General features: G+C 41.4%; 1 protein-coding gene across 3 annotated transcripts in view; it reads left to right on the top strand.

The window, feature by feature from the left end:
- SRGAP1 (SLIT-ROBO Rho GTPase activating protein 1) overlaps positions 1 to 24,922 on the top strand; it is a 149,324-nt gene that overhangs the window by 110,711 nt on the left and 13,691 nt on the right. The window contains exons 11-18 of one of the 3 annotated variants that reach the window (XM_063323055.1): positions 1,847 to 1,874; positions 5,035 to 5,068; positions 8,230 to 8,290; positions 8,453 to 8,530; positions 10,054 to 10,188; positions 20,751 to 20,856; positions 23,900 to 24,124; positions 24,800 to 24,879. In XM_063323055.1, coding sequence (XP_063179125.1) covers positions 1,847 to 1,874; positions 5,035 to 5,068; positions 8,230 to 8,290; positions 8,453 to 8,530; positions 10,054 to 10,188; positions 20,751 to 20,856; positions 23,900 to 24,124; positions 24,800 to 24,879 — 747 coding nt within the window. The other 2 variants (XM_063323054.1, XM_063323056.1) reach the window with 2 other exon arrangements.

Below are 24,922 nucleotides of genomic sequence, written 5' to 3'. Positions count from 1 at the left end.
CATATTAATTCTGACCCAAGGCTCATCTATTTAATGAACAAATGAACAAAGCAAAGGGAAATGCAAGGAAGAGAATAAGCAGTTGTAAAATAAATTGCCCCTGTGTCCCAGATAGTTTTTGCCCTAATCTGTTAAATATCAGAGATGTGTTTAAAATCCCCCAGGCTCAGATTTGTAACATCTTTTGTTTTACTAGCATTTATTATTGGGATTGTTAGCCTCAGTGAATTTTCCCTAGTTACAGGAGCAGGGGGAAGTCCCTGGCTTACCCTTTTTCTGTCATAGGTTATTTTACACACTCTTCTTTCATCCCTGTTTTTCACCTCTCTAAAATAGATGCCAACAGTCTTTACATGTCTTATTAATGCCAGAGATTTTTCCCAGAGGTTATTCTTTGTGCCATCTTCTGTGGATCCCCACTCTTCTGGTACTGCAAAGTATAGTTTTAGATTAGTATTTTCAGTACTGTGCAGTATTTCAGGTGCACTTGGACATTGACACATAATATTATGTTTTGCATATCACTTTTTCATTCTTTCTGCAGTCTGACAGGCCTCTTTGGTGTCACTTTCAAATTGAGCGATGTACTTAGACCTAGCCCAAGTGATGCTTAGGGTGATTTTCAGAGTCAGTGTGATTGTGTGTTGTTCTGTTAGCTGCATAGATGTTTAATTCTTTCTTCCCTAATATCTTACTTTAACCTACCAATACTGAATTTCATTTGCCGTTGTGTGTCTTGTTCCTTAACATGGTTAAACCCCTCTGAAGGGCTTCACAGTTTTGTCAGGATTTGATACAAAAGTATTTCAGTCATCTGCACAATATTCTGCCTCCTTAGCTGCTGTGATCTCCGCAAGACATTAATAAATGTATTATATATTACGTAAATGGTCCTAATGGGAAGGCTTGAGTAAACGACTCTTACACTTTGTCATGAAGACATTTAATGAAGACCATTTAATTCCACTCAGTTTCCCTTTTCTTCATTAGTTTTTGATCAATGAGAATATTTTGCCACTCAATCCATGGCTGTTTAGTTGCTTTAGTCCGTCTTGTGAAGAAACTTATCAGGGCCCTTTGAAAGTCTAAGTAAATTAATTCGACTGATTCTCCTTTATACAGTATTTTACTGACACGTTCAAAGAATTCTAATAAATTAATAGGGCACAATGTCCCTTTGGGAAAACTAGGCTGGTTGCAATTTATCATCCGTGACCTTCCTACTGGTTCATTATTTTGCTTTTCATTATTGTGTTGAAACGATGCACATGCCTAACTTATTCATCTGTTGTTCTGCAGGAACTTTTCTGGAATACGGTATTTTCTTCTTTACAGTTCTCTGCAGTTCTTCCTGATGTTTCCCAGTGGTAGCGTTGTATTTTTCCCCTGCAATACACAGACAAAAGAGAGGAAGGAGTCTCTTTCAATAGCAAGCCACTGGTGTCTAGAGCTCTGTATTTTCAGCACAGAACAGGTTTAGGCACAAGAGGAGATGTAATCTAGTCTTGGCACAGCTCTATTTCCATTCTGACTTGGCCACTAAAAAACATGAGCACAAACAATTGATGTTGTTTGGAGTTTTACTTCAAATTATTTACAGTATCAAGTGACTCTTCAGTCTGTGAGCCGGCTTCTTAAAAGTTGTTCCATAACATGGGTTGTGTTTGTATTGTAAATGTAACTGTGGAGATGGTAGGTAACTGCACTGCCCTCTTTGTTGTGTGTTTATCTTTTGCTGTTAACATGAAAGTTAGGGTTAAAAGTAAGTTGCCAACTATAATTTAGATTTAAAAAAATCTACTTAAAACCTACAAATGATGGTTTCCTGTTTATTGAACTTTTCCAGGTCACAGGGCTGAATACATGACAACAAGGTAAGATATTTTTATTTTACTTGATTTAGAGGTACAAATGTAATAAAATCTTAGAAATTACAAATTTTGGAACAAGTTCATAAGGGTATATAACATTGTTGTTGCTGCTGTTAAGTAAATTATGTACAGACCCTGCGTGCTTTAACATTCAGCTTTTCTCCTTCTGCATGCTGATGGGTAAGGGACCAAGAGTGTTCATCTTCCTCATTCTTGTGAGCCACTTAGGCCAGTGTCAAGGGTGGGACAAGCTGGGAGATCCTTAAAAGTATTTGTGAATCACACATCAGATTTGGAAGTTGCAGGGGCTTTTGAGGTACTAGAAAAGAAATCTTTTTCGGTTGCTAGAGATATCTTGCCTCTCATGGTTTGTAATTCACTGGGTCCGGATACACGGTTCAGAAGAACCAGATACAGAACCAGATTAATTTAGGGGATAGGCTGCATCTATGATAACCTAGCTCTGCACAGGAATACCTGCATCCCTCAGCATCCATGTGTTTGATACTTAAATGGGTCTATATAGGCACAGAAGAGAAGGGATTCCGTTTTAGATCTCCCTGCTTTGTGCAGCACATACTTTTTCAGTTGTGTAATGCCACACCTGCGAGCTGCCTCCAGACTCAAACACAGACAAGCACGCTGCAGCCCCCAGGCTATCCGTCTGTGGGGAGCAATGGCAACTGTTTGGATTTGCAGCTGCCACTTGTGTGTATCACTGCTACGGCACCACCCTTCCCCTCCTGGTGACAGCAGGAACATCCAGCCCAGCTTTCCTGGTCTCACTCTTCCCTTCCCTTTCCATGCAATACATCCTTGATCAGTGCCTTCTCTTTCTCCTTGTTGCTTCCTAGACAGGAATGGCCTTGCCACCACCCCTCATCTTTGGATTGGAAAAAAAAAACCCACCATAAAAAACCAGTCTCGCCCTCCCAGCTAAGAAGTTTGGATCCAGCTCTGGCTCCGCTTTTTGCTGGCCCGCTTGGTTTTGTATAATTTCTTATGCCTGGTCTCCATATTCCTGGGGACATCTGTACAGACTCAGAGCTCCCTTTCTCCCACCACTCCATGGTCCATTATAGCTCTGCAGTGCTGGACTTATTCACCTTCTTTCCTTACAATGACCCCAATTGAAAAGTAGTAACAAACCAGTGCATTCTTCCCAATTGCTGACCTTAATTTTGAGACCTATGCCTTTAACTCTGAAATGCATGGAAGTCAGCAAGCTTATGTCTAATGAGAAAAATGTTATTTCTTGACTCTAAAGCAGGTGACTCATCAGGCTCACATCATCCTAAATTCCCTCCTCTGTAAGCAGCTGAAAGAAGATGATGGATTTAAACAATGATTTTACCTTAGTAAAGTGGGGGACCAGCCTGAAGCTGTCTCACATCCTGTCTTCTCACAGCTGGTCACTTAGAGAAGGAAACTGAGGGAGCAGGGCCTGCCAGTCCCGTCCTTGGCACCAGTTCCCCAGCACCAGCTGGGACCTGCCTCTTGCCCCAAGGTTAAGTTTCCAGACTCTTAAGACATGCAAATGGAAATGTTCTTCAAGGTCAAAGTTAACTTGTAGAAGGAAAGAGGATATCTTTAAAGATGAGTTTATAGTAGCAGGTAGTACCCAAACAGATCAAAATTCCACCACTTAATGTTCGATGCATTATTGTTCCTCACTGTTTACCCAAAAACATTTGATTTTTTGCTAATTCCGGAAAAACCCCTAGAAACACTGGACTGCTGGTGCAGGGGAATTAGGGAAGCTGTTGGCACACAAAATGCCCTGACATTTACAAAATTGTGACCTAGAGAACAATATTTGTTTCCTGTAATCTCTTTCAGTTGTAGTCATCACATGTGTAACATACTAGGTAAACGTTTTGCAGACCAAAGTTTTGTGTGTTCTTCCTTTTCTTTTTGTGCTTTATGCTGCTTTTGTTTATTTGTTTCAAGATGATGTTATTCTTTTAATTCCTTTAGCTAATTTGCAAGGTGTTTCTTTTCCTGTATGAAGATGTTGATGGTTGGATGTGGAAGGCTAAAGCTGTTTAATCTTCCTGGCTCTAGTTGAAAATGCAAACGGTTTGGTTTTGAAGCATCTTAGGAGTCTGCTGAGCAGCTTTAATTTGCATTTGAAACTTCTCCAGCATGAAGCAACTTTTCTGCTTGATAAGAGGTGCTTCAAGTGGCCTGTGTTCTGCCACGGCTGGCAGGATGAATTCCAGTGGTTGCTGCACATTTCATGCATGACCGCAACAAAAAAAGGCCATTCCAATTGTGCAGTGTTTGGAATAAATGTATATGGTAAAACTGCAAAGCAGGGATTCATAAAGAATGTCAATATTTATCCATAAGTAATGCATTTTTAATGGGGGAGTTCTCCACTCTTTAGTCGCTATGTTACAGTTACATTTGATGGAACCTCTTTATTTGCTAAGTACTGTGTTTATGTCTCCCCTTACAATGTTCTGTTGTTTTGCTGTGAGCTTACAGACATTTCGTTTTATTGTGTGACTTAATTCTACCTTGCTCAGTAATCATATTCCCTTCCCTTAGGCCTCCAAATCTTCCCCCTAAGCCCCAGAAACACAGGAAGCCCAGACCCCGATCACAGTATAGTGCTAAGTTGTTTAATGGTGATTTGGAGTCATTCATCAAGGTACTGGCACCAGCCACCCCAGTGGCTGATCTCGACACTTCTAATGATAATGGTCACCACCTCACGTGAGCTGAGGCAGATCATTATGTTTAAGTCTTTCCTGGGGCTCTTTTCTTTCCCGGTTGGTCAATATAATACTTCCTGAAGTCAGAGGGAAAGAGGGGGATTCATTTCTCATGTTAACGTCCTTACGATTTTGTTAATCAAGTAGGGGCAGTATTGTCAGCCTGGTTTTGTTAGGAAACGTAGCATCATGTAGAAGATAGGATGTAGTGCATCCCACGACTTACCACAATTTCCTGTTTGCCATTTTCGTTACATTCAGTATTCAAAGTCTGTGGAGAAGCAGCATTGCCCTGGGTTTGATATCCAGCTTTTGATTTCCTATGACTTTAGGAATTTATTATATTGTGTGAAATTGTGATCACCGCTATTCTGGATCTTGTGTCTTTGCTGTATTTACTATCTTCTTCTTTCTTGTACTTTTATTTCTAATAATGCTTCTAGCCGAGGCCGAAGGAACTCTCACACGAGACATCAGGTATAGTTCTGGTGACAAGAGAACCATCTCTGCCTCGCTCTCGGGTTGCATTCACACCTGGCTCAAAACTAGTTCTTTCAAAGACCCGGAGGGAGAAGTTTGCATTAAGAAATAAGTGTATGAGTACGGCAGGCAAAACTGAACCAGAGCACAACTCTGGAGTGATCGTAGTCTTAAATGATGGGTATTCCCTTATTCATTAAGAAGCATCTGCTCATCACAGTTAATTAGTGCCTCTGGACACTAGCTGACAGAGCTAAAGGAAAGAAAACTTCAAAAAATATGTAACAATACATTTATAAACACAGTGAACGAAATTCCTGACTGCAAGCTCTGGGAACTGGGTTTGAATGTTAGAGGGATTTATTTTTTTTCTTCCTGTGCAATATGGCTAGCGGCAGAATATTTTGCAGAACAAATTCTGTGCTCAGTGGCACCATACCAGTTTAGCTGTCTATGAATGGAGCTTTCAGCAACCCTCAGTACAACTATAGGGAAAACTATTATTATTATTATTACGCAGTCGGTGCTGTGAGGTGCAAAGACTTTCAGGGAATCATCACAGGATGCAAGAGGTGAATATCATGAACAGTTTCTTGCTCAAGGATGAAAGTACGCAAAGAAGCAGAAACTCCCACAACAAAAAGCCCCTGGATTAGAGAAGCAGAGAACAAATCAGGAGAAGTGGTACCCCATTATTTCCCCTCACAGAGAACAGGGTTGCACTACATGGCAGTGTGGGTGACAGGGCTTACTTGCAAGTGGAGATTCCTAGATAGTTTGTCTTTCAAAAGCAAAGAGGAAAAGAAAGCTGTAGCATTATGACAGATTTGCCAATGTGGGAGCTGACCTAGGAAAGCATCGCTGCCCAAAGACTATATCATTCCTGATAGGGGTGAGTCATTTTGGCAGGCACAAAAGGGTTACGGCTAGTGAAATACAGTATTGCACCAAATTGCTTCTCGTTACATTTTTGCATCATAAGAAGTGATAATTAGTCCCAAACATACATTCACTGACTACACACATCAGATTAAATTCACAGCAGCGGTAGGGTCACTGTTCTTGACATTTCACCAACACAGATGGTTACTTCAAATTACTTCCCTGTCATTAGATCCAAAATCCAAAGCTGTTAGTTTAGATTATTTCAGGGAATTACTTAACTACAAAGTTGTGCATGGTTCTGGACAGATTCTCCAAAACCAGGTATGAAAGTAATTTATTTTTTTGTAATTTCTTACTGCAAACACTGTCTTTTCGGAGGCTTTATATTCTTTGCATGAACCGGTGTACTAACAGGAGATACGGGTGCATGTTGTGCATGTTTTCTAATACTCTGCTTTTTTGGAGGGCCAGGCTGCTCAGTGTTGATGAAGATGATGGTATTCCTGGTTTTAGCAGCTGACCTGTTCCATGGGGATTTTTTTATTCAGCTGTTACTGAATCATGACACAACTCAAAACAGAAAATGCTCACCCAGTCATTACTGATTCTTGGCTAGCCAGTCTTTGCTAGTTTTAAATTAAAAGACAAACAAGTCGCAATTTAAATAGCATAATTTGTGGTACAGTCTTTTGTAAGCCCCACTAAAACAACATGGAGCGCACAGAAGATCAGGGGTTAGGTTATCTCAGGAAGTGCATTGTTTCATTGCTTCACTGTGTGTTATTTTTCAGACTTTTTTTAGTAGTTGGCTTTTCTTCTACTTGGGCTTAATTCATAAACTTCCCATTAGTGTAATTTAGCATGAAAATGTAGGACTAGTTTGTAAGAGGAAATGTGTATTCTGAGTTACAGGGTGCTTTTGAATTCATGGTTTTGCAATACAGACTGGTTTTATATTAAACTTTCAAGTGAATTAGTCACTTCTCTGAGCGCTTACATATTTGAAATTCATTTGGAAAGAAAAATTATAGCTTCCAAGACAAGAATTTCAAAGGTACCTATTATTTATGAAACAGCATTTTTTCCAGCATAAGCACCAACTTTTCTAAATAATTTTTAATCATACGATTTGTGTCTTTAATAGTTATACGATGACTTGTAGTCATTAATGTGCTTGGGGTGAAACATCTATTTTTTAGAAACACACAGACGGAGGACTGTGACAGTTCTTTTGGAAATCAGCAGCTTAAAAGAAAAAGACAAATAACTCTCTGAAAATTAGTGTATAGTCATCTTCTCCCCCTACCATCACAAGCATTTTTGTCTCCTTTAGTAAAACACCTCTACTTAACTGAAGATACAGCTATAGACCTGCTGCTGTATCATGGCTGAGACCAGGAGCTTTGATTCCTGAGCTCTGCCAGTTGCAAGTGGGGAGGTGTAGGCTGTGACCTCCCTTTCCCAATACCTTTGTGCCTTCAGAAGAGGCAGCTGAACCACGTGCTCAGCTCAAAGCGGCTGCAGTTCACCACCCAGTCTATTACCGGCAAGTTAGTGCAGCCTGAAACAACACGCCAAGCCACCATCTACCCTATGTTAGGACACGCCAATCAGCAGAACACGGAGGAGTGTTCAGATCAGGAGGGGAGACACGTGGTATACCCCATGCAATGTCATTTGGTGGCTCTTCTACATGAACTTTTCTGATAGTCCAGGAGGTCCAGAAGAGGCCTTGTCAACTGTTCGTGACCAACATTTTTTACCACAAAAAAAAAAGCGCACCTCAAGGAGTTAGGTCCTGTGTAATTAGGTCCATGTAGGATTTTTTCTACCAGGAAAAAAAAGGTAAGTTAAATGGATGCAGAGAGGTCATCTTCAAAATGAGTCATTATTCTTAATAATAAACATTTTAAAAGGCAAATTCACTGCTTTAACTCATTTTGCTTCAAAAATCTAAAACACATGCATGAGCTTAGATGTCACATACAGTGTTAGCCAGATACAGTGGTAGAGGTAGAGAATGAAGTCTCTGAATTTCCCAATTCAATTATTTTAATGAAGAACCATAATCTTTTCTCTTCACCTATTTCTTTCCTCCCTCCCTAAATGGGAAGAGAGCTCTGTTAGAAACCATATGTTTTCTTATGTGTTTTTTTGCCAGCACTGTACGTCCATCTGGATTGACCAAGAAAATGTATTTTCACATTCAATCCAGAGTAGGGAGGTTTCCTCTTTCTGGTCTGCAGTTCACTCTTTCTGCTCTTGTTTTCCAGGATTCAGGACAAGTCATTCCTCTCATTGTGGAAAGCTGTATCAGATTTATCAATTTATATGGTAAGCTCTGAAACATGTCACATCATTTCGTTATTGCCCAGACTTTTTTGTGTATCTTTTGCTTAATGCATTTACCACCACAGCTTTGTTTTTAAAGTAGAGATTAAAAGTGTTTTAAAAACTAGATTCATTTCTCACCACTGTCTCCCATCTTTGCTGCAGGTCTTCAGCATCAAGGAATTTTTAGAGTGTCTGGTTCCCAGGTGGAAGTCAATGATATTAAAAATTCATTTGAGAGAGGTAATTGCATTTTCATTTATTTGAGCACCTTAATAGCTGACATTTAAAAATCTTTTAAATTCTAATTATTTTCTTGGCTATTTAAGCAGTTTGTATGCACTTTATGTACTCCATCTAAAGCTTTGCACCATCATATGCTTAAAGTGTAACGATGACACGTGCATGTTTTTCCCCTGTTATGTCCTAGAAGCTTGAGCTCGTTTTTCATTTTGTTTAGACAAGGCAGATCACTCTTGAATGAACTGTAAGCTTTAGTCTTTTGTGAATGATAAACTGCAAATAATAGTTTGTCTATATTTTATTTTGAAGATCCTCAGAAAGGAAAGATTATGTTTTTTAATTAGATTCAAGAGACTACTTAATGCAATTTGAGAATGCTGTTACTTGATCTTCTGGAATACGGGCGCTCAGCTTTCTGGTACCTCTGCCAAAGGGGCGTCACAACCAGTGAGAATATAGGTCGTGAAAGGGTCACTCCATTTTCAACCACTGTTTTCATTCCTGAAGGAAACTTCAGCCCCAGAGGAGGAATTATGGGAAAGACACCAGGAAGTGAAAACAGCTTTTTAAACACGAGTGGCTTGCAACACCCAGCCTAGGATTGCTCCGCTAGGGGAGCCAGGATCCAGCAATCCCCTAATTGTGTTAAAACAATACTAGTTACATTTTTTTTTTAAATCTTACATTCTCTTTTCTTGGGTTTTAGAAGCTGGTTTTTTTAATTTGCGGGAAAATCTTTTGCAGATCATCTGTGAATGAGAAAACCCTTGGAGCAATAAGTCTTGTGACTAAAAGCATGAAATAATATGCATGGTATTTTTCTCCCCAGGATTAGTTATATATCTTGTTAAACCTGATCTTGTCTTTGACAAGATACGTGAAGTAGCTGTTTTTACATGATAACTGAAGCCACATCCTCCTATTTTCCACCTTTTAAATCTGCCTTATTGCTGCTTCTCCTAATTAGTGTTACTCTGGAAGATACACACATTTTAAAGTGTTTCAAAATAAAGATTAAGTCTTTAAAATTGCACATATTCAGTCATGGCCTTTAGGGTTTCAATTCACATACAGTGTTTTCACAAAATGATTGCACATGTTTCTGAATGTTTTAGTTTTTCAGAATGAGGACAGATTTCCATTTCAAATAATTGTCTATCTATATTTGCTTTATGTAAGCTCCCAAGGAACAGTCTGAGAAACCCTATCCAATAAGAACATTTGGCTTTTTTATTTTACTATCTGTGAATCATAGCACGTCCATAAGTACTTAGTTGGAAGTTCAGGACCTAAGAGATCGCTAGGTGATGTAATTTAAAGGAAGCTTCATTTAGGCTGTGCTTTTTAGTTTAGCCATAGCCTGGGATTTCTAAATCGGTGTTTATTATCTTACTTGAATGCTTGCATTGCCACCTCCCACACACTAAAAACAAAAAACCCCCAAAATGTCACTCACTTCTAAAAATGTTGCATGCAAGAATGCTCCTGCATGTGTGTTTCATTCACTTTATTTACTTTTTAAGGTGAAAATCCTTTGGCAGATGACCAAAGTAACCATGACATTAACTCAGTTGCTGGAGTACTGAAGCTCTATTTCCGAGGGCTGGAAAATCCTGTCTTTCCTAAGGAAAGATTTAATGATCTTATTTCTTGTATCAGTAAGTAGAAATCTCTATTTCTTTCTCAATAGAATTTTATTTTCATATATACAGTAGCAGCCTGAAAAAAAGAGCTAACTTCACAGATTTTCCTGAGACAATTTGTTTGCCATCTGTAACAGTCTGGGTCAGTTATTAGTCATACTTGCAGCTGTGGTTGTTCCTTTTTTCCAGTGGGATTAATGTACACTACAACTCTCTGTTTAATAGGGCAGGAAGAATATCTTCCTGTATACAAGAGGTAGTTAAATTTAAATGCATTATTATTTTCCTCTGTGCACTGGGGCAGACAGAAGAGGATGAAGTCATGACTGTGCAAACAGAGTATGATACTTTCCACAAAGGTTTTCATGCCCCGCAGCTTGGAGTCGGCACTGGTGAATAAGTAACCAACTGCTCGATATCGTGTGGTTCTTGACCTTTATTGTGCTCAGCTTAAAACCCCCGATCCAACCAGGAAAACCCTTCAGTGCAGGAATGGAGGGGAGCAGATGAGTCCTGGTTGTCTGCAGAAGCGCTCAGTCTGCCTTCCAACACAAAAGCATGACCACGCTGTAATGGGATGCCCAGGAGGAGCGTTGTGTGCATCTGTGCACTGCTGGTGTTCATAGCCAGACACAGAGAGGTTGTAGTAATTTAGGAAGTTCTCAGTGGATGAGTGAATTGCTCTGGCACGCAGAAAACCCCTTCTAGTTCCCAGATCCCTGCAGATGTTGAGGAGAGGTGAGGCCAAGCCAACCATCAGTAGGCTTACTGTTCCCTGTGGGTCCATTAGAAGCGGTCAGAGGTGCTAGCTTTGTGGGAGAATTTCCTCCTTTCAACCCTTCCTTTGTAACTCGCCTGCTTTAGATGAGTGGAGAGAGAGGCAGTTTCACAGGTAACGAGGGCCAGTCCTTTGGGGTTATTAATTAGGGCAGGATCTCTCCAAACCGTGTTATTTTGGCAAAAGGGTCTGAGCCCAGCAGTCAGGACCGCAGATGGATGTGTACGCAGTGTCCTGGGCTGGCCAGCAGATGGGCTTTTCTGCTCCCGGCCGGGGGAGCCCAACTTGTGTGGTTTCCTTCCCAGATAGGGAGGATTGCAGTAATTCAGCCTGCAGGCTACGGATACCTGGATCCCTGTGACCAGATCAGTGAGCAATATTTTGGTTTGGGTTTTTTGCGGGATTTTCTGCAGCTGTTGCTATTTACGGACTCGGTGGTACTGAGGAGTCCTGCAGGACCTCAAAGCCGCAGTTTAACAGTCTGATCCCAACCAAGGGGGATGCCGAGGGGGACAAGGTCTCTTTAGGAAGCATAATCTTGGTTCTGCCTGAGTTCAGCTTTAGCTAACTGCAGCGCCACAGCCCAGAAAATGTCTGCGAGTCATAGAAATTGAAATCTAAAAAGGGGTCATTTTGACTGAGTGATTTTCTGCATGACAGGGATGATGGAACTTTACCTAATAAACCTGTGCTGATTTCCATAACTTCTGGATGAATTAAAGCATGTCTGCTGGAAAAATTTATTGATTTAATGGCTTCAGTTGACAGAAAATCTACCACATTCTTGGATAAGCTGTTCAAATGATTAATCACTTCCATCGTTAAACATTTGTACCAGATTTCCTTTTCAAAATTTCTGCTGTCAGATTCTGCCCATTGGATCTCTTTACGACTTTATTATTTTGACTAAGCATAAAGAAAAATAGAAATGGTGGTTCTTATATGTGGAGATGGTATTGCACTCAGCTGTGTTAAAGAGCTTTGAATAGAGTTGTAAAATATCAAGAACGAGGTTGTGGCTTACAGAGATGATAACACGTGAGTGCTTAGGAGATGCAAAAAATATTCGCCCAAAGCAACCAATGTTCTTCTGTGTTCCAAGAAGAGGAACCTGGGTGATTTCAAAAAGTTTCCGTTCACCGTTGAAGCTTTTGAAGGCAGGATAGGCAATTTGTAAAAAGGGGCAGAAGTTCAATGGACTGAGTATGTGTACGCGGCACCTGCACAGGCGGGAGAGAGTCACCAACCTCTCACAGCATCACTCTCTGAGGGGGATCCAATTCAGTTATCCCAAAATAGTTTTCTGTTAATAAGAACATCAAGAAAAATGGCAGTGAATACTAGATCCCTAGCCTTAGGCCTCAGTTTCCTCAGAGGATGTCCAACTGTGCGTGTTCAAAGCAGGCAGTGGATTATTTTCTTGGGAAAGAATTGACAACCTGGGTTTTTTAAATAATAGTATCATCCAGCAGAGCTGAAATCAGTAGGAGTCAATAGCCTGGAACAAAGTCACTGCTTTTCCCAGCCACATTTTTAAATGGGACAGTTACTGGGAAAGAGGTGTTGCCATCTGATCCTGGTTTAGACTAGCTGTTCTCTGAGGCTGTCATAAGTCTGGATTATCATCTCTACGACAGCTTGTCAAAATGAGGTGTAATGACTGAGTAGTTTTGCTAGATTTGGCTTCTGCGGTTGCTGTTACAGAAGAAAGCATTGGGTTTTCTGCCTGATAATGTGTTGTAAGCGTCTCAGATCTGTTCCTGGCAGGTTTTGGAGGCAGCCAGGGGAGGAGGATTTTGTTGTTGTTTGGTTTGGTTTCCACAAGGTTATCTTTAGGGCACTCTGAAATGGCATGTCGATGCCTTCCTTCAGTGGAGGGAGGAGAGGTAAGTTTGGAACACGCCAGGACAAAAGGGCTTTTATCTTTGAGCACATTGGGGTGGGTTTACTTTGTGTTGTCGCAGTGGGGGGTTTGAATGCAGTGTGAGGAGAGAAAGAAACAGCTCTTGTGCCTTGCACCCACAGCCAGCCCCAGAACCACATGCTGGGAACGATGTGTCTGCATCTTCTGATTGTCTCAGAAGCCTGAGGTGGAGTGTTTTTACAGCTGTGTACCTAGTCTACGCGCTTCGTTAAGTGGTCCACTACTTCCTGGGATAAGATGGCTTGCAGGGAATAAGATGTTGTGTTTTTATTTAAAAAAAAAAACAACAAGCCTTTCAGAATATACTACCTGTCACGGTTTAGTTTAAATAGCACCTATGTGGCACATACTATCAAAAACTAACTGTCTCAAAGACCCTTCCATTGCTACATTTTAACCTTAACACTTTGTATATCTTGCAAAAAGGCAGTCTAAGCAAGATTTTTTCCCACTTTAGACTTTGAACCTGTCGTAGTTCCATTAGTTTCTTTTTCTGTGCTCATGTGGCCTCACGTATTGAGTATGTTGGTCTTCATGTTAATGGGAGCAGGGTCAGACTCCCTTTCCTCTGTGAGAACACACACGTTACTGTAACTTCTTTAGATCACAGTTGATATGTAAAGTCCAGAAAGCTTTCACATTTTTAATTAAGAGGGTTTAAATACTCTTAATTCGTATAGCATTCACTGTCTGATAAACAGTGAGGAAAGGAACAAACATTAAGTTATTTTCAAATAGTTTTTCAAGATATATGTCACTGTGGTTTTTTTAATCGTTGGCAGAAATTGTTGTAAAAGAGGGGAGGGAGAAAGCAAATTCATAAAGTTGATGTTCACATAAAACTGTAAAAGGGCAGAATGTCACACATTTTATATGGAAATGTAATGTTGCCAGTGAAAAACCCCTTGAAACTGAAGTACTTAGTTATGGATGTCAAGCATAATTGAGGCTACAGCTGCAAAATGAACCTTTCCTCAGAACAGCCACTGAGGAATTCCTTTGCATTTATGCATATATTTCCAAATGAAATAGAGCGTTGTGATTTAATGCTTTCCCTTTTGCAAATACAGTGGAAACAGTGCAAAATGACTGTGACTTTTAGGGCAATTTGTATTAATTAGACTCATGAGAACAACGTTGTGCTGTTTGGGCTTATGAACTGGTTTAGATAAAATCTGGGCCAAGTTATGACTTCTCCAGAGCAAGCATGAAAGGTAGGACAGAACGTAAAGAATCCATCTGATTATGGGCCATAAATCTGCATTCTCAGCAAGAGGAGCGGCTACTGTTGCTCCCAGCAGCACTCAGCAATCCAGAGGATAGAATAAGGGGGGGGGGGGGGAAGTGTTGCTCTACACTTCTTTTTTGCCCCTTTCTAGAAACGGATTGGGCCAAACACAAGCGAAATATTTGTGACAGGAGTTACATGGAGGCAGAGGGTACTGAAGCCATGCTTAGGGCTGGCCATAATCCACCTTCGCTGCCGGGGGACTGCAGTTCCTCTCCTGCTGTGAGTTCTTATACACGTGAATTACAGTTCACTTTTACACACATAGCTGTGCAGCGCAGTAGCAGACACATCTCAGCTACCCCGACCGCTTAGCTTCTGCTCAGGCCATTATAATTCTTCTTTGTTTCATCTCCCTTGCCTTAAATTTGACATACTAAGATGCCAGGATGGATGAAGACTTACATCTTTTTTCCTTCCGATTTTCATCATTTCAGTCCCTTGCTGCCAGCAGTGCCTGTTTACCCACAGGCATAAATGTTATGGAAGGAAATTATGTTATTGCTTTTCCAGACTATTGCCCATTACTTAAAAAGTAAAAAACCTATATTCTGAATTGTCAACTCTTCCTGAAAAAGTTTCAATAAAATGACACCTGTTTCTTTCCCTAAGTGGCAGTGGAGACTGTTGTGTTTGTCCTCCTGTAGTGCCTTCTTAAATAGATGTGAACGAGCTGTAAGTGGCACTGCTGAGTTAATGTACACGTATCTTTGAGTTGGATTGCACCCATCTACCAAAGTGGAAGGACGCACAAATTGTTAAGTTCAGCACTAATACATATTCATGTAGATTACTTGTCAGCTGCAAATTGACCATAAAAATTACATCTGCAAGTGTAACTCAATCCCATTTGACGTTCAGCGGGTGTGTAAAACACGCATTAGGCATTCACTCTGTTACTAGTAGGCGCCACTCCAAGTGGAAGTAGTGAGTGACCCCCACACAGAGATACCACATTGGATTTTATCCTTCAAAGCAGTGGTCCTAAAGGAGAGGGATAGCTTACGTTACTATTGTTCGCGTTCTTCTTCCTCCTTTGTGCTACCCTTGCCGGTGAAATATGCTTAGCTTGCACAGCAGCGGCTGTTAGTGTAGCGCAATTCATTCATTGCTGACACTAGGTTTCTCCTTCCACATGTTCTGTTCAATAATATCTTCCCTTTCCAAAATGTTTGCATTTTTTTTACGTCTGAGAATGGCCCATGGAGGCTGCCTGTTACCAGAGCATTGTAGAACAAGACACAACTAGGGTGGATGGGGCTTTGAGCAACCTGGTCTAGTGGGAGGTGTCCCTGACCACGGCAGGGGGTTGGAACTAGATGATCTGTAAGGTCCCTTCCAACCCAAACCACTCTATGATTCTATGAATACAGAACTCATGTTTCTGAACTCTGACTGCTCCCAAGTGGAGTCTTCTCCTCGTTGGATAACCATATCTCTCCACCAGTGCAGGAGAAACCTTGTGTAGAACCACAGCCAGGAAAAGTACAGTGCTTTTGTAGCATTTTTAAACTAAACCAGAGTGATAAAGGCATGTAGCTGTCCGGTTGGCCCAAAATATTTCGGAACCACCAGCAACTGCTGTCTTGCAAAGGTCTTTTGTTCTCCATCACCAAAGCACTGCATTTATATATTTGAATATTTATTGCCTTTTACATGCTCCACTACTTCAGGATTATTGCTTAATTAAACTTCAATTTACATTTTCTCAATGTTATTTAGGATGAATGTATCCCTGTCTTCATTTATAATTTAGGTTTGGGTTTTGGTTTTTTTTTGTGGGCTTGTGTTAGTAATTATGTCCTCTCCCCTCTCAGGTTTTCTTTACTTTTCTGAGGCAGATTGTTCACTTCTGATCTGTTTCACTTTAGAGTCTGCCTTTGCAAAAACCTCATTGTGAGTCACCAGGTGGTTAAAATATGTTACTTCTCATGGAAGAGAAAAGTGGACATTCATTTATTCTGTGTGTCTCTGCAGTACGCAAAGGTGACACCACCTCTCCAGAGCAGGTTCCAGTGTTCTTGAAGGATGAAGATCATACCTTTTAAGGCTTGAGTAGTTAGGATTTATGCCTATCTCATGCTATTGAGAACTGGTCCTTAGCCCGTGGCTGACAAAGAGGCAGGTAGCTGATAAGTAATTCTTTCATTTATGCAATGACATTAGTCTCAGCTGGATTCATCCATCCAGTTCAAGGACAAGGAGCGTTTGCAGAGGAAGTCTGTGAGAGATCAATAAACAAATGTTTTCCAAGAGCAATGCAACATTGCTCTCAACAAATTTTCTTGTGGAGGTTGTGATCTGCCTCTTCGGAGGATTTTATGAACAGGTTAGACAGACATCTCTCAGAGGTGACTAAGGTGAAGTCAAAGTGTGAGACTTTAACTTAAGTGATATCTGGAGAGTCCTCCAGGCTCTCTGTTTTTCTTTTTTTTGTAGGAGCTGGTGGAAGCTCCTTAGATTCTAAACACCTCTGATGCTTAGATGCTAGATAATTTTATGGATACACAGAAAACCAAGCTCCTTACATTATTAGGGTGCTTTGCTCCATTATTGTCTGATAAAAATACATTAATAGTTCTGGGCATAGTGCCCAACTCTTCCACAGAGCGCTATAGTCATGAAGCCCCAGAAGCTGGCCTCTTCCCCTTCTCTTGTTTCACCCCACAAATATCTCCTGTGCTCCTGGCTGTGCCATAGCTCCACTTGGACAGGAACACAGTGTTCCCACACCAAACACCTTCTCGTCTGGCTGGCAGGAAGCTCTCCTGCTTGTGGGTTTGACCCCTGTGGCTGAGATGGGTCTGGAAGGCAGGTGTGTCAAACCAGAGCTCCAAAAGTTTTGCTCTGCTCTGAGAACAGGGAACTAGAAAATAATAACCATTTCTATTTGTGATATTTACCTGATGGTCGTCTTGATTTGTGGTTGATATTCATGTGTCCTTCACACAGGTTTTCCCTTCCCTCCCTTGCTCCACAGTCAGATAAAACACGTTCGTTTTCAGTGTGTTTGGCCTTGCCAGAGGCTTGTCCTGTTGCTTGTGTTCAGGGATGTGACTCTCATCATATCATTAGAGTAATGATCCAGTTTTCAAATCCCCTGATATCTGTTGCTGCTTGGCGGCTAATTGCATTATTAGGACAAGCCATGTAATATCAGTACTTCAGTTTTCTTAGCTGAGAAACAGGTAATACCTCACCGGGCGCTGAGGTCGGGCTAATGACAGTTCTTGAGAATCAGAGTAATGAAAGGAGGGTCTCTGACAGAAGTGCTGTGAGAGGGAGACACAACCAGCTTTCTGCAGCGTTGGGGTTGCCAGTGCTTCCTCGCAGCAGCCAGGTTGCAGCCTGGATGGCAGTTCTGCCCCAAGGCTCCCTTCAGAAAATCCGGTGGAGGCAAAGCAATGATTTCTCTTCACTCTGCATGGGAAGCAGCAGAGCTGTAAATTCTTTCTGTCTGGATGCAGAAAGATCACTCTGTATTCATTCCTTCTTTCCTACATACCCAAACACTCACGCGCTGCATACACAGAAGCAACTATGAAATTTGGCTCCTCATTTAAAAGCAGCACGTAAATACATAACATTATTACCTATCTCCTTTAAACCAAATCAGTGCTGAGAAAATAAAACAAGCCTTTTGAAGTTACGTGGAAAGCACACCAATTTACCACTTGGCAGTAGTTTGGATTTTCAATAAAGGGGCTTTCATGGAAACTGGGACTGGGTTACCAGGAAGGTATTGGAAATACACACACCTCAGTCCAGCATGTATAGCTTGTAACTGCTTCAGTACAGAGGCGACTTGCTAGAACTTAGTACTGATCACACTCCTAGCAGGGCAGCTGGGATAGCTCAATACATGGCCATACAGCCAGACCCTCTGTACCTACTCTGTCTTGTCCGTGCCACCTACTGGGACCAGTTCCTGGCTCATGCATCCTGTGAACCATGTCTAGGAACTGCTTGGAAGAGTTGTAGTTGGCACAGATGACAGACACATTGGAGAGTGTGATAACTACCCTGGGATAGCTGCCTGCCAGTGTTCAAGACTGTGCCCCATCTTGGTTTAGCTCACCAGTTTAGACAGAGCTATTGCACCCGGATAGGCAGCACACTGCTGGAAGGAGCTGCTGGACCCACCTGGAGCCTGGCCAGTGCATTTCTCGGGTCTGATTTGCGTTTGGCGATGACTGGACTTGGTCCAGGGCTGGTCTCCAGAACTGGCTGGAAGAGGCAGGTCTGCAGCACAAGGCATTAGCCAGGAAAGGCTTTAATGCAGCAGACAGGTCTTGGTGCTGCATCACAACTTCCCTCCAGCTTCCCATATCCGGCACGCAGGGCAGAAAAGCTGGAGAGGAGCTGTGCCACAGCACTGCACAGCAGCGCTGCTGAGGCGGGAGTGTTGAAAGATGTAACCAAAGCACATTTGGACCTTCCTCCCTCAGCCCCACTCCATAGAAAATCCACGTGCACACATGCACGCAGGCTCAAAACCACCCAGACCTACCTACAACTCTGTGTACAGAGGCTCGGAGACAAGCTTCTCAGGGAGAAGGTCGGCTGAGCTGGAGACTCACAAGGTGCTGCTGGCTTTAACAGTAGCTGCCTTTGTTGGAATTTGGGGAACTGAAGATATGATCAGGCTCCTTCCACTTAGTTTTGGAGCGTTGCTTAGTTTAGGCAGGTGGAGAAAGGCCTTGTGGTGAAACTGGTGTCTGTGGGCTGTGCAGAACAGCAGTGTGGCACTGCAGTGCAGAAGTGAGGGTCTTGCAGATGCATTGGCATCTCCAAGGTATGGTATGCACTGGAAAGGGAGAGGAGAAGTGTGGTTGCCCTGCAGATCCTCACTGTGTGAGGAGTTCCCAGGCGTAGCACATCCCTGCCATGCACTCCCATTTCTTAACCAGTAACCAGGAATACTTCTTGATTCATGCAGTCCAGGTTTAACAGAAACATAAAAATAAATTTCAAGTCCCATACTCCATTAGAGAAAGTGTAATGGCTTGAACTGGTCTTCAGCTAACGTTTGGGTTCAGTGTGACTCATTAGGTTATAAATTATACAACTTGTCAGCAGTCTTTTTCGCCACCATCTCTGTGGCATCTTATCAGGGACACCGCTCCAGCCTTCAGCCACTCTGCTAGGGAACAGGATTTTACCTCGCACAGGAGTTTCACTTTGCTGCTCCCACAGTAAATACCACAATCCAAGTGGGCTTCCTTCGTGCAAGCAGTGGTGGGCTGTTCTCCTTCTGCAGAAACTCCCACGGGGCCAAGCCTCACCCCATCCCAAAATCTTCATTTCCTCGTCACGCTAGTGCTGTTGAGACAGTGGCATCTCCTCTAAATGCAGGTGTGGGAACAGGTTTTCCCCCTTAGTTTACCACACTGGCATTTCCTAATGAAGTACAGCACGTCTGTGTGGTAAACAGAAGTCTCGCTGCCATCATGCTCTGCTTATGCTTAGGTCTTGGTACCAAAATACTGATTACTGGATACTGGTTGTTCTTCTAAGAAACCTAAGTCAGCACACATTTTGCATCTACAAGTAAATGCTGATTGGTAGAAACAGCCATACCAAAGAGCAGGAATAAACACCAGGAATTCTGTTTACAGTTACCATGCTTTTATGTAAGTAATTACTTTAAACACGCGCTGTTAAATATCCCATTTTGTGGTACAAATGGCTTTTCAGCTATTGGAATCAGTTCCTGTTTCTCTTTTCCAAATTTTTGAATATCCATTTCAGTGCCACTGGACAGTATTTCTGTAGTCTGATAAGATTCCCCCTAGATGGTGTAAATTGCAGCATTTTTTTCTAGGCTGATGTAAAAAGCATTACTGAAATTTTAGGTTGTTTCTAACAGTGTCATTTACACAGAAAACACATGGAGTAAAAAATTGAGATGTTACTTATTTTGAAAAACAATTTATCCTTTTATCCCATCACTACACCACTTGGAGCCGCATAATCTTTCTGACCAACATAGAAGATAATACATCCTTGTTATAAGACATTAAGAACTGATGCTTTTATTAAGCTGACCTTGTTTTGCTGCTTCAGATGAATTTTGGGAAAATAGATGTGATCTTTGTGTTTGTTGCTTACACGCTGTAAAACATAAGGCCTTTCTCCTACTTTGCCATTAAGAGGGTCATAGCTGGACATTTGATTAAGAAAACTCATTAGAGAAGCTCAGCAATTGGAATATTATATCTGATATGAACATTCAAATAAAGAGAATGAATCTGTATTTGAAACTGATGGCAAACGTCTCTCCTGGGTGCCTTGGATTTATATATGGATATTGTGGTTTTGTGAGCTGTCTAGCTCGGCAAGTGGCACTGGCTGTGACGTAGGCAGATTTATGACTTCTTATATTTAAAGATGTTACTTTTAAACTGTGTGGTTTTAATGAGAGGGAGAAGGACTTTTACATCTTATTTTTCTAATAGGCCAAAGTGAGAAGATTTTTTTTAGGGACATGTGATGGTAAAGAGTCAAAGTAAATTGAGTAAACTGACTGAATGCTATTTTAGACCACCATATGAAAGGGAACTTAAAATACTTTCTTCTGTTTGCAGGAATAGACAATCTCTATGAGAGGGCTCTTCACATCCGCAAACTCCTCCTTACTTTGCCCAGGTCGGTCCTTATAGTGATGAGATACCTCTTCGCCTTCCTCAACCAGTAAGTGCTTTATCATTCCCCAAGATACTGTATCTTTATCTGCCTTCCTCTGCTGGTACTGAAGTTCTTTGGGTTTACTCATATTCTGTGTAGAATTTATATTTAAGCTCCACGTAACACAAAATATTATCTTCTAATTGGCAATGAAAATAGAAGGAAAACACCAGTTTCCATCCAAACTAAAATTCCAGTTGTGCAAAACTGAGCAAGGTTGCAGTAAGACAGATTAAAGTGGTGTTTGAAATGGGGAGCGCAGGATACAGCATTAAAGCTGATAACAAAATAAGCTGATAAGAAAAATAACAAACTGTAACCACATTAAAAATAATTTAGGTAATTTAAAAGTAGAATATTTTTTTTTCCTTATCTCAAGCTGATTTTAATCTCCTGATGGGAAAAATAAACAGTATATTCAAGCAGCACAGGCTACCTATTTGATGCTAGGCACTGCCAGGGTGAGACACCGTGTTGCTGTTTCTATTTTCTGGTAATAGGGCTACCAGTGTAGAGAACATACATCCCCTGTGTATGCTTTTGATATAAAGTAGCTTGGTTCTCACATTGCAAAACACGGGCAGCTGCTGCAAGGAGGGTTGTGTGAGAAAGGGAAAGGGGTGTTCGTGTCTTTATCATCCCGGAAAAAATTCTTCATTCTCAAAGAGAAAATAAAAGACAGCTTGGGCAATTGCGCTGTGTTTCTCCTTCTAGTCCTTCACAGCCCTCTCCAGTTTTGCTGACCCCAGTATTTTCACTGCAAATTTTGCTGCTTGTGCACTTTGCCCTGATTCTAGCTTTTCTCTTTCTGCTGCCATATTGTCTGTTTCCTGTTATATCCGTTTTCGTAGTGCCCTTTTCCTCTTTTTTTTTTCTAAATTTGCCCTCTGCTGATTCATTCTGTCTTCGTGACCTTCCCCATTTCATCCATCCTGTCTGTTCCTATAGAAACAGGGTCCTTGCAGCCAGATTATGAGCGTACCTGTATTCACAGCTGTTCCCATTTCCTTTCTTCTAGTAATTTCTGAACCACTTTCAAGCAATATTTAAAAGAGAGGCAGAGATCTAAACTTTTAGGAAAATAACCATTCATTGAAAACATACATTCATCCCTCTATAGACACACTGTGTAAATATCTCATAGGCTTATATCGCAGCTTCTCCTCTACTTAGACATACAGATTGGCCAGAGTTGTGTGACATTGTACCGGTTACATGGTCATGTTAGCTACATCTGCGCTCTCCACAGGAATGCAATTCAGAAAGCAGGCTAAATCTCATATGCCTGCAAACTGCTCCTGGTGCAAAACATTCCCATAGTTTGACTTTCTGCAAATACAGGTCTGCTTTTTGCACATGCAGTTAGGCCTGCTTGGCCACATGAGGTCATCAGACCTCATGGCTTGACGTCATCTCGTCTAGCGACCTGCTCAAAGCTTCAAAAGTTAAATAAAGTTGCTCAAGGCTTTGTCTTGACTTCATGAGCATCAAGTGGAAGGGGAATAATCAATCCCCTTGACCTGCTGGCTTTGCTTTTCCTAATACAGACACGTATGTAACTAGCCTTCATCTCTGGAAGACGCACTGCTGAATTACATCCAATTTCTTGCCCAAGAAATGCTTTTCCCAGTGCTTTTCCTTGGGAGGTGATATCTAACAGTCAGCTCCAGACTGTAATAATACATGGGATTATTTCATCCCACTGGCAGGACTTTGCATTCATTCTTGTTAAACTTGATGAAATCCCTGTTCATCCATTCCTCCGTCTTGTCAAGGTCCTTCTAAATGGTAACCCTGCCCTTTAGCATATCTGCTGTCCCCCACAGTGTGGCATCATCTGTAAGCTGGCTGTGTGCACCCCATCCTGTTGTCTAGGCCATTCATGAAGATGTTGAACAGTACTGAGCCCTGAGGAGCACCACATGTTACCAGCCACCAGCAGAAGTTCACATGTTTCAGGATGATAATCTTTTTTACACATTCTTGTACACATATACAGGCTGAACCACCTCATAAATCAGTAGAACAAGATGTCTCCAATTAACACACGGGATATGATAACAAATCATAGCATAAGAAAGAGGAGAGTATGATTAATTTTACTAGCTAGTTATGAAGGGAGTCGTTTAGAAGTCATTTGCCTCTTCAATTTGTATTGTTTGTACGTGTACACTCTCTAAAATTCCCTTTCTAAAGGGAATATGATGCTGTATTTAAACACAACCAGACTTACTAATTCATATGCTGCTTCAGAGTGCAGAACAACACTGAAGTATCCCAGTGCTTCAGGTTCTGTTTGACTGGCCTTGCACAGAACCACTCAAAAGCCAGCATTTTGACCAAAAATGCCAATGATTTTTAACAAGGGAATAAAGAGCAACTTCTCGTTTAAAATAAAAATTGAAAACTAGTAATGTTGAATTTTCTGGAGGAAAAGAGGCCTTGCAGAAGTTGGTTAATAAGAACAATTAAAGCCTTTTGTTTGGTTGCTTCCAAAATGAAGCCCCTACAGGAGTTCATGGGCAGAAGGCAAGGCACTCAGGGATTTTAGGTTATATGGTAAAAACAGAAATCAGAAGTCACAGGAGCCTTTGCAAGATCCAGGAACTTACCAACCTCCAGAAAACAACTCACTCTGCCTAAGTTATATAGCCAGTTGATGGGAGAGATGCATCAGCGTCTGATGAGAAATGATAAGCATGATCCACTTTGGATCCAGTCCACTCGGGCCACCAAGGATAAGCACTGATGAGATAGAAGCAGCAGCAGTTGATGCGTTTTACATTAGCCCATTAAGTCAGTGTACACTAAACACAATAGCGTAGGAACACATTCATCTACATACATACATATGCTGTAAACTCACTTTATAACATGTATAGCCTATTGATGAAATCCCCTTCTTTTATTTGTTGCGTTATGTGGGATTAAGTGTCAAGGGGAACAGGAAATCTCCAAGTTGTGATGGAAAATAAAGTTTCTTCAGTTTTCAGAATAAGGTTAGTCGCAGTGGAAAAGTCAATTTTTCTTGATTTTTCTGTTATAACAGCCTTTCACAGTACAGCGATGAAAACATGATGGATCCATACAACCTGGCTATTTGTTTTGGGCCAACCCTAATGCCTGTTCCAGACATACAAGACCAGGTGTCTTGTCAGGCACACGTGAATGAGATAATCAAAACTATCATCATCCATCATGAGGCTATTTTTCCAGATGCTAAAGAACTTGATGGCCCGGTGTATGAAAAATGCATGGCTGGAGATGACTACTGGTAAGTCAGAATATTACCCTTCTATCTCCTTAACAAAATCATTAGGCTGGTTGTCTGGATAAGTCCCGTGATACAGAATGACTTTTGCACACAATAGAAGTATGAAGATAAACGAGAAGAGTATTCAGGTTCACATGGGAAAGCATTAGCTGTAAGAAACATGAAGCAAAGGCAATTATGATGAGATTCCCTACAACATTTTGTGGAGGAAGCTACCCTTGTGTTCAGCCAGAGACAGCCAGAATTCCAGGTGTACTATGCAGAGCGCACAGCCAGAAACCGGCTTTCTGACTGTGAACCATCTCAACAAATTTCAGCTTATCATACCTTCCCCCTGCTCCTTTCCCCTGAGCAACACACACACCCTTTTCATAAGGGAAAGGATTCAAAGGTTCTGGGAACTTCTTAGTAACTGAAGGTGTTTGAAGGAGGTGTGTAGACTTCTTCAGTAATTGTGTATTCATAACATGTCATGAGAATTATGTTGCACATAGCTTTACAACATTGTAAGAATAAATAATCTCAGGGTGGGGGACGGGACTTATTTTGGGTATGTGTGGAGGACATCAGTTATCCCCAGTGGACTGGGGAAGAAAGACTGGGGTTTAATGCCCACTGAAGCATCCTTTTCATGCTGTGGTTTCTCCCTCTGCTCGACCTTTTGTTTCCCTTCAGTGACAGCCCATACAGCGAACATGGTACATTAGAGGAAGTGGACCAGGATGCAAGTACAGAGCCCCATACCAGTGAAGACGGTACGTCTGTTGCATTACCGTGCCTTTCATAGGAATAAGTTTT

Source organism: Chroicocephalus ridibundus, chromosome 1 (genome assembly GCF_963924245.1).
Source record: "Chroicocephalus ridibundus chromosome 1, bChrRid1.1, whole genome shotgun sequence".
Lineage (NCBI taxonomy): Eukaryota > Metazoa > Chordata > Aves > Charadriiformes > Laridae > Chroicocephalus > Chroicocephalus ridibundus.
This window is presented reverse-complemented; position numbering and strand designations above follow the sequence as displayed.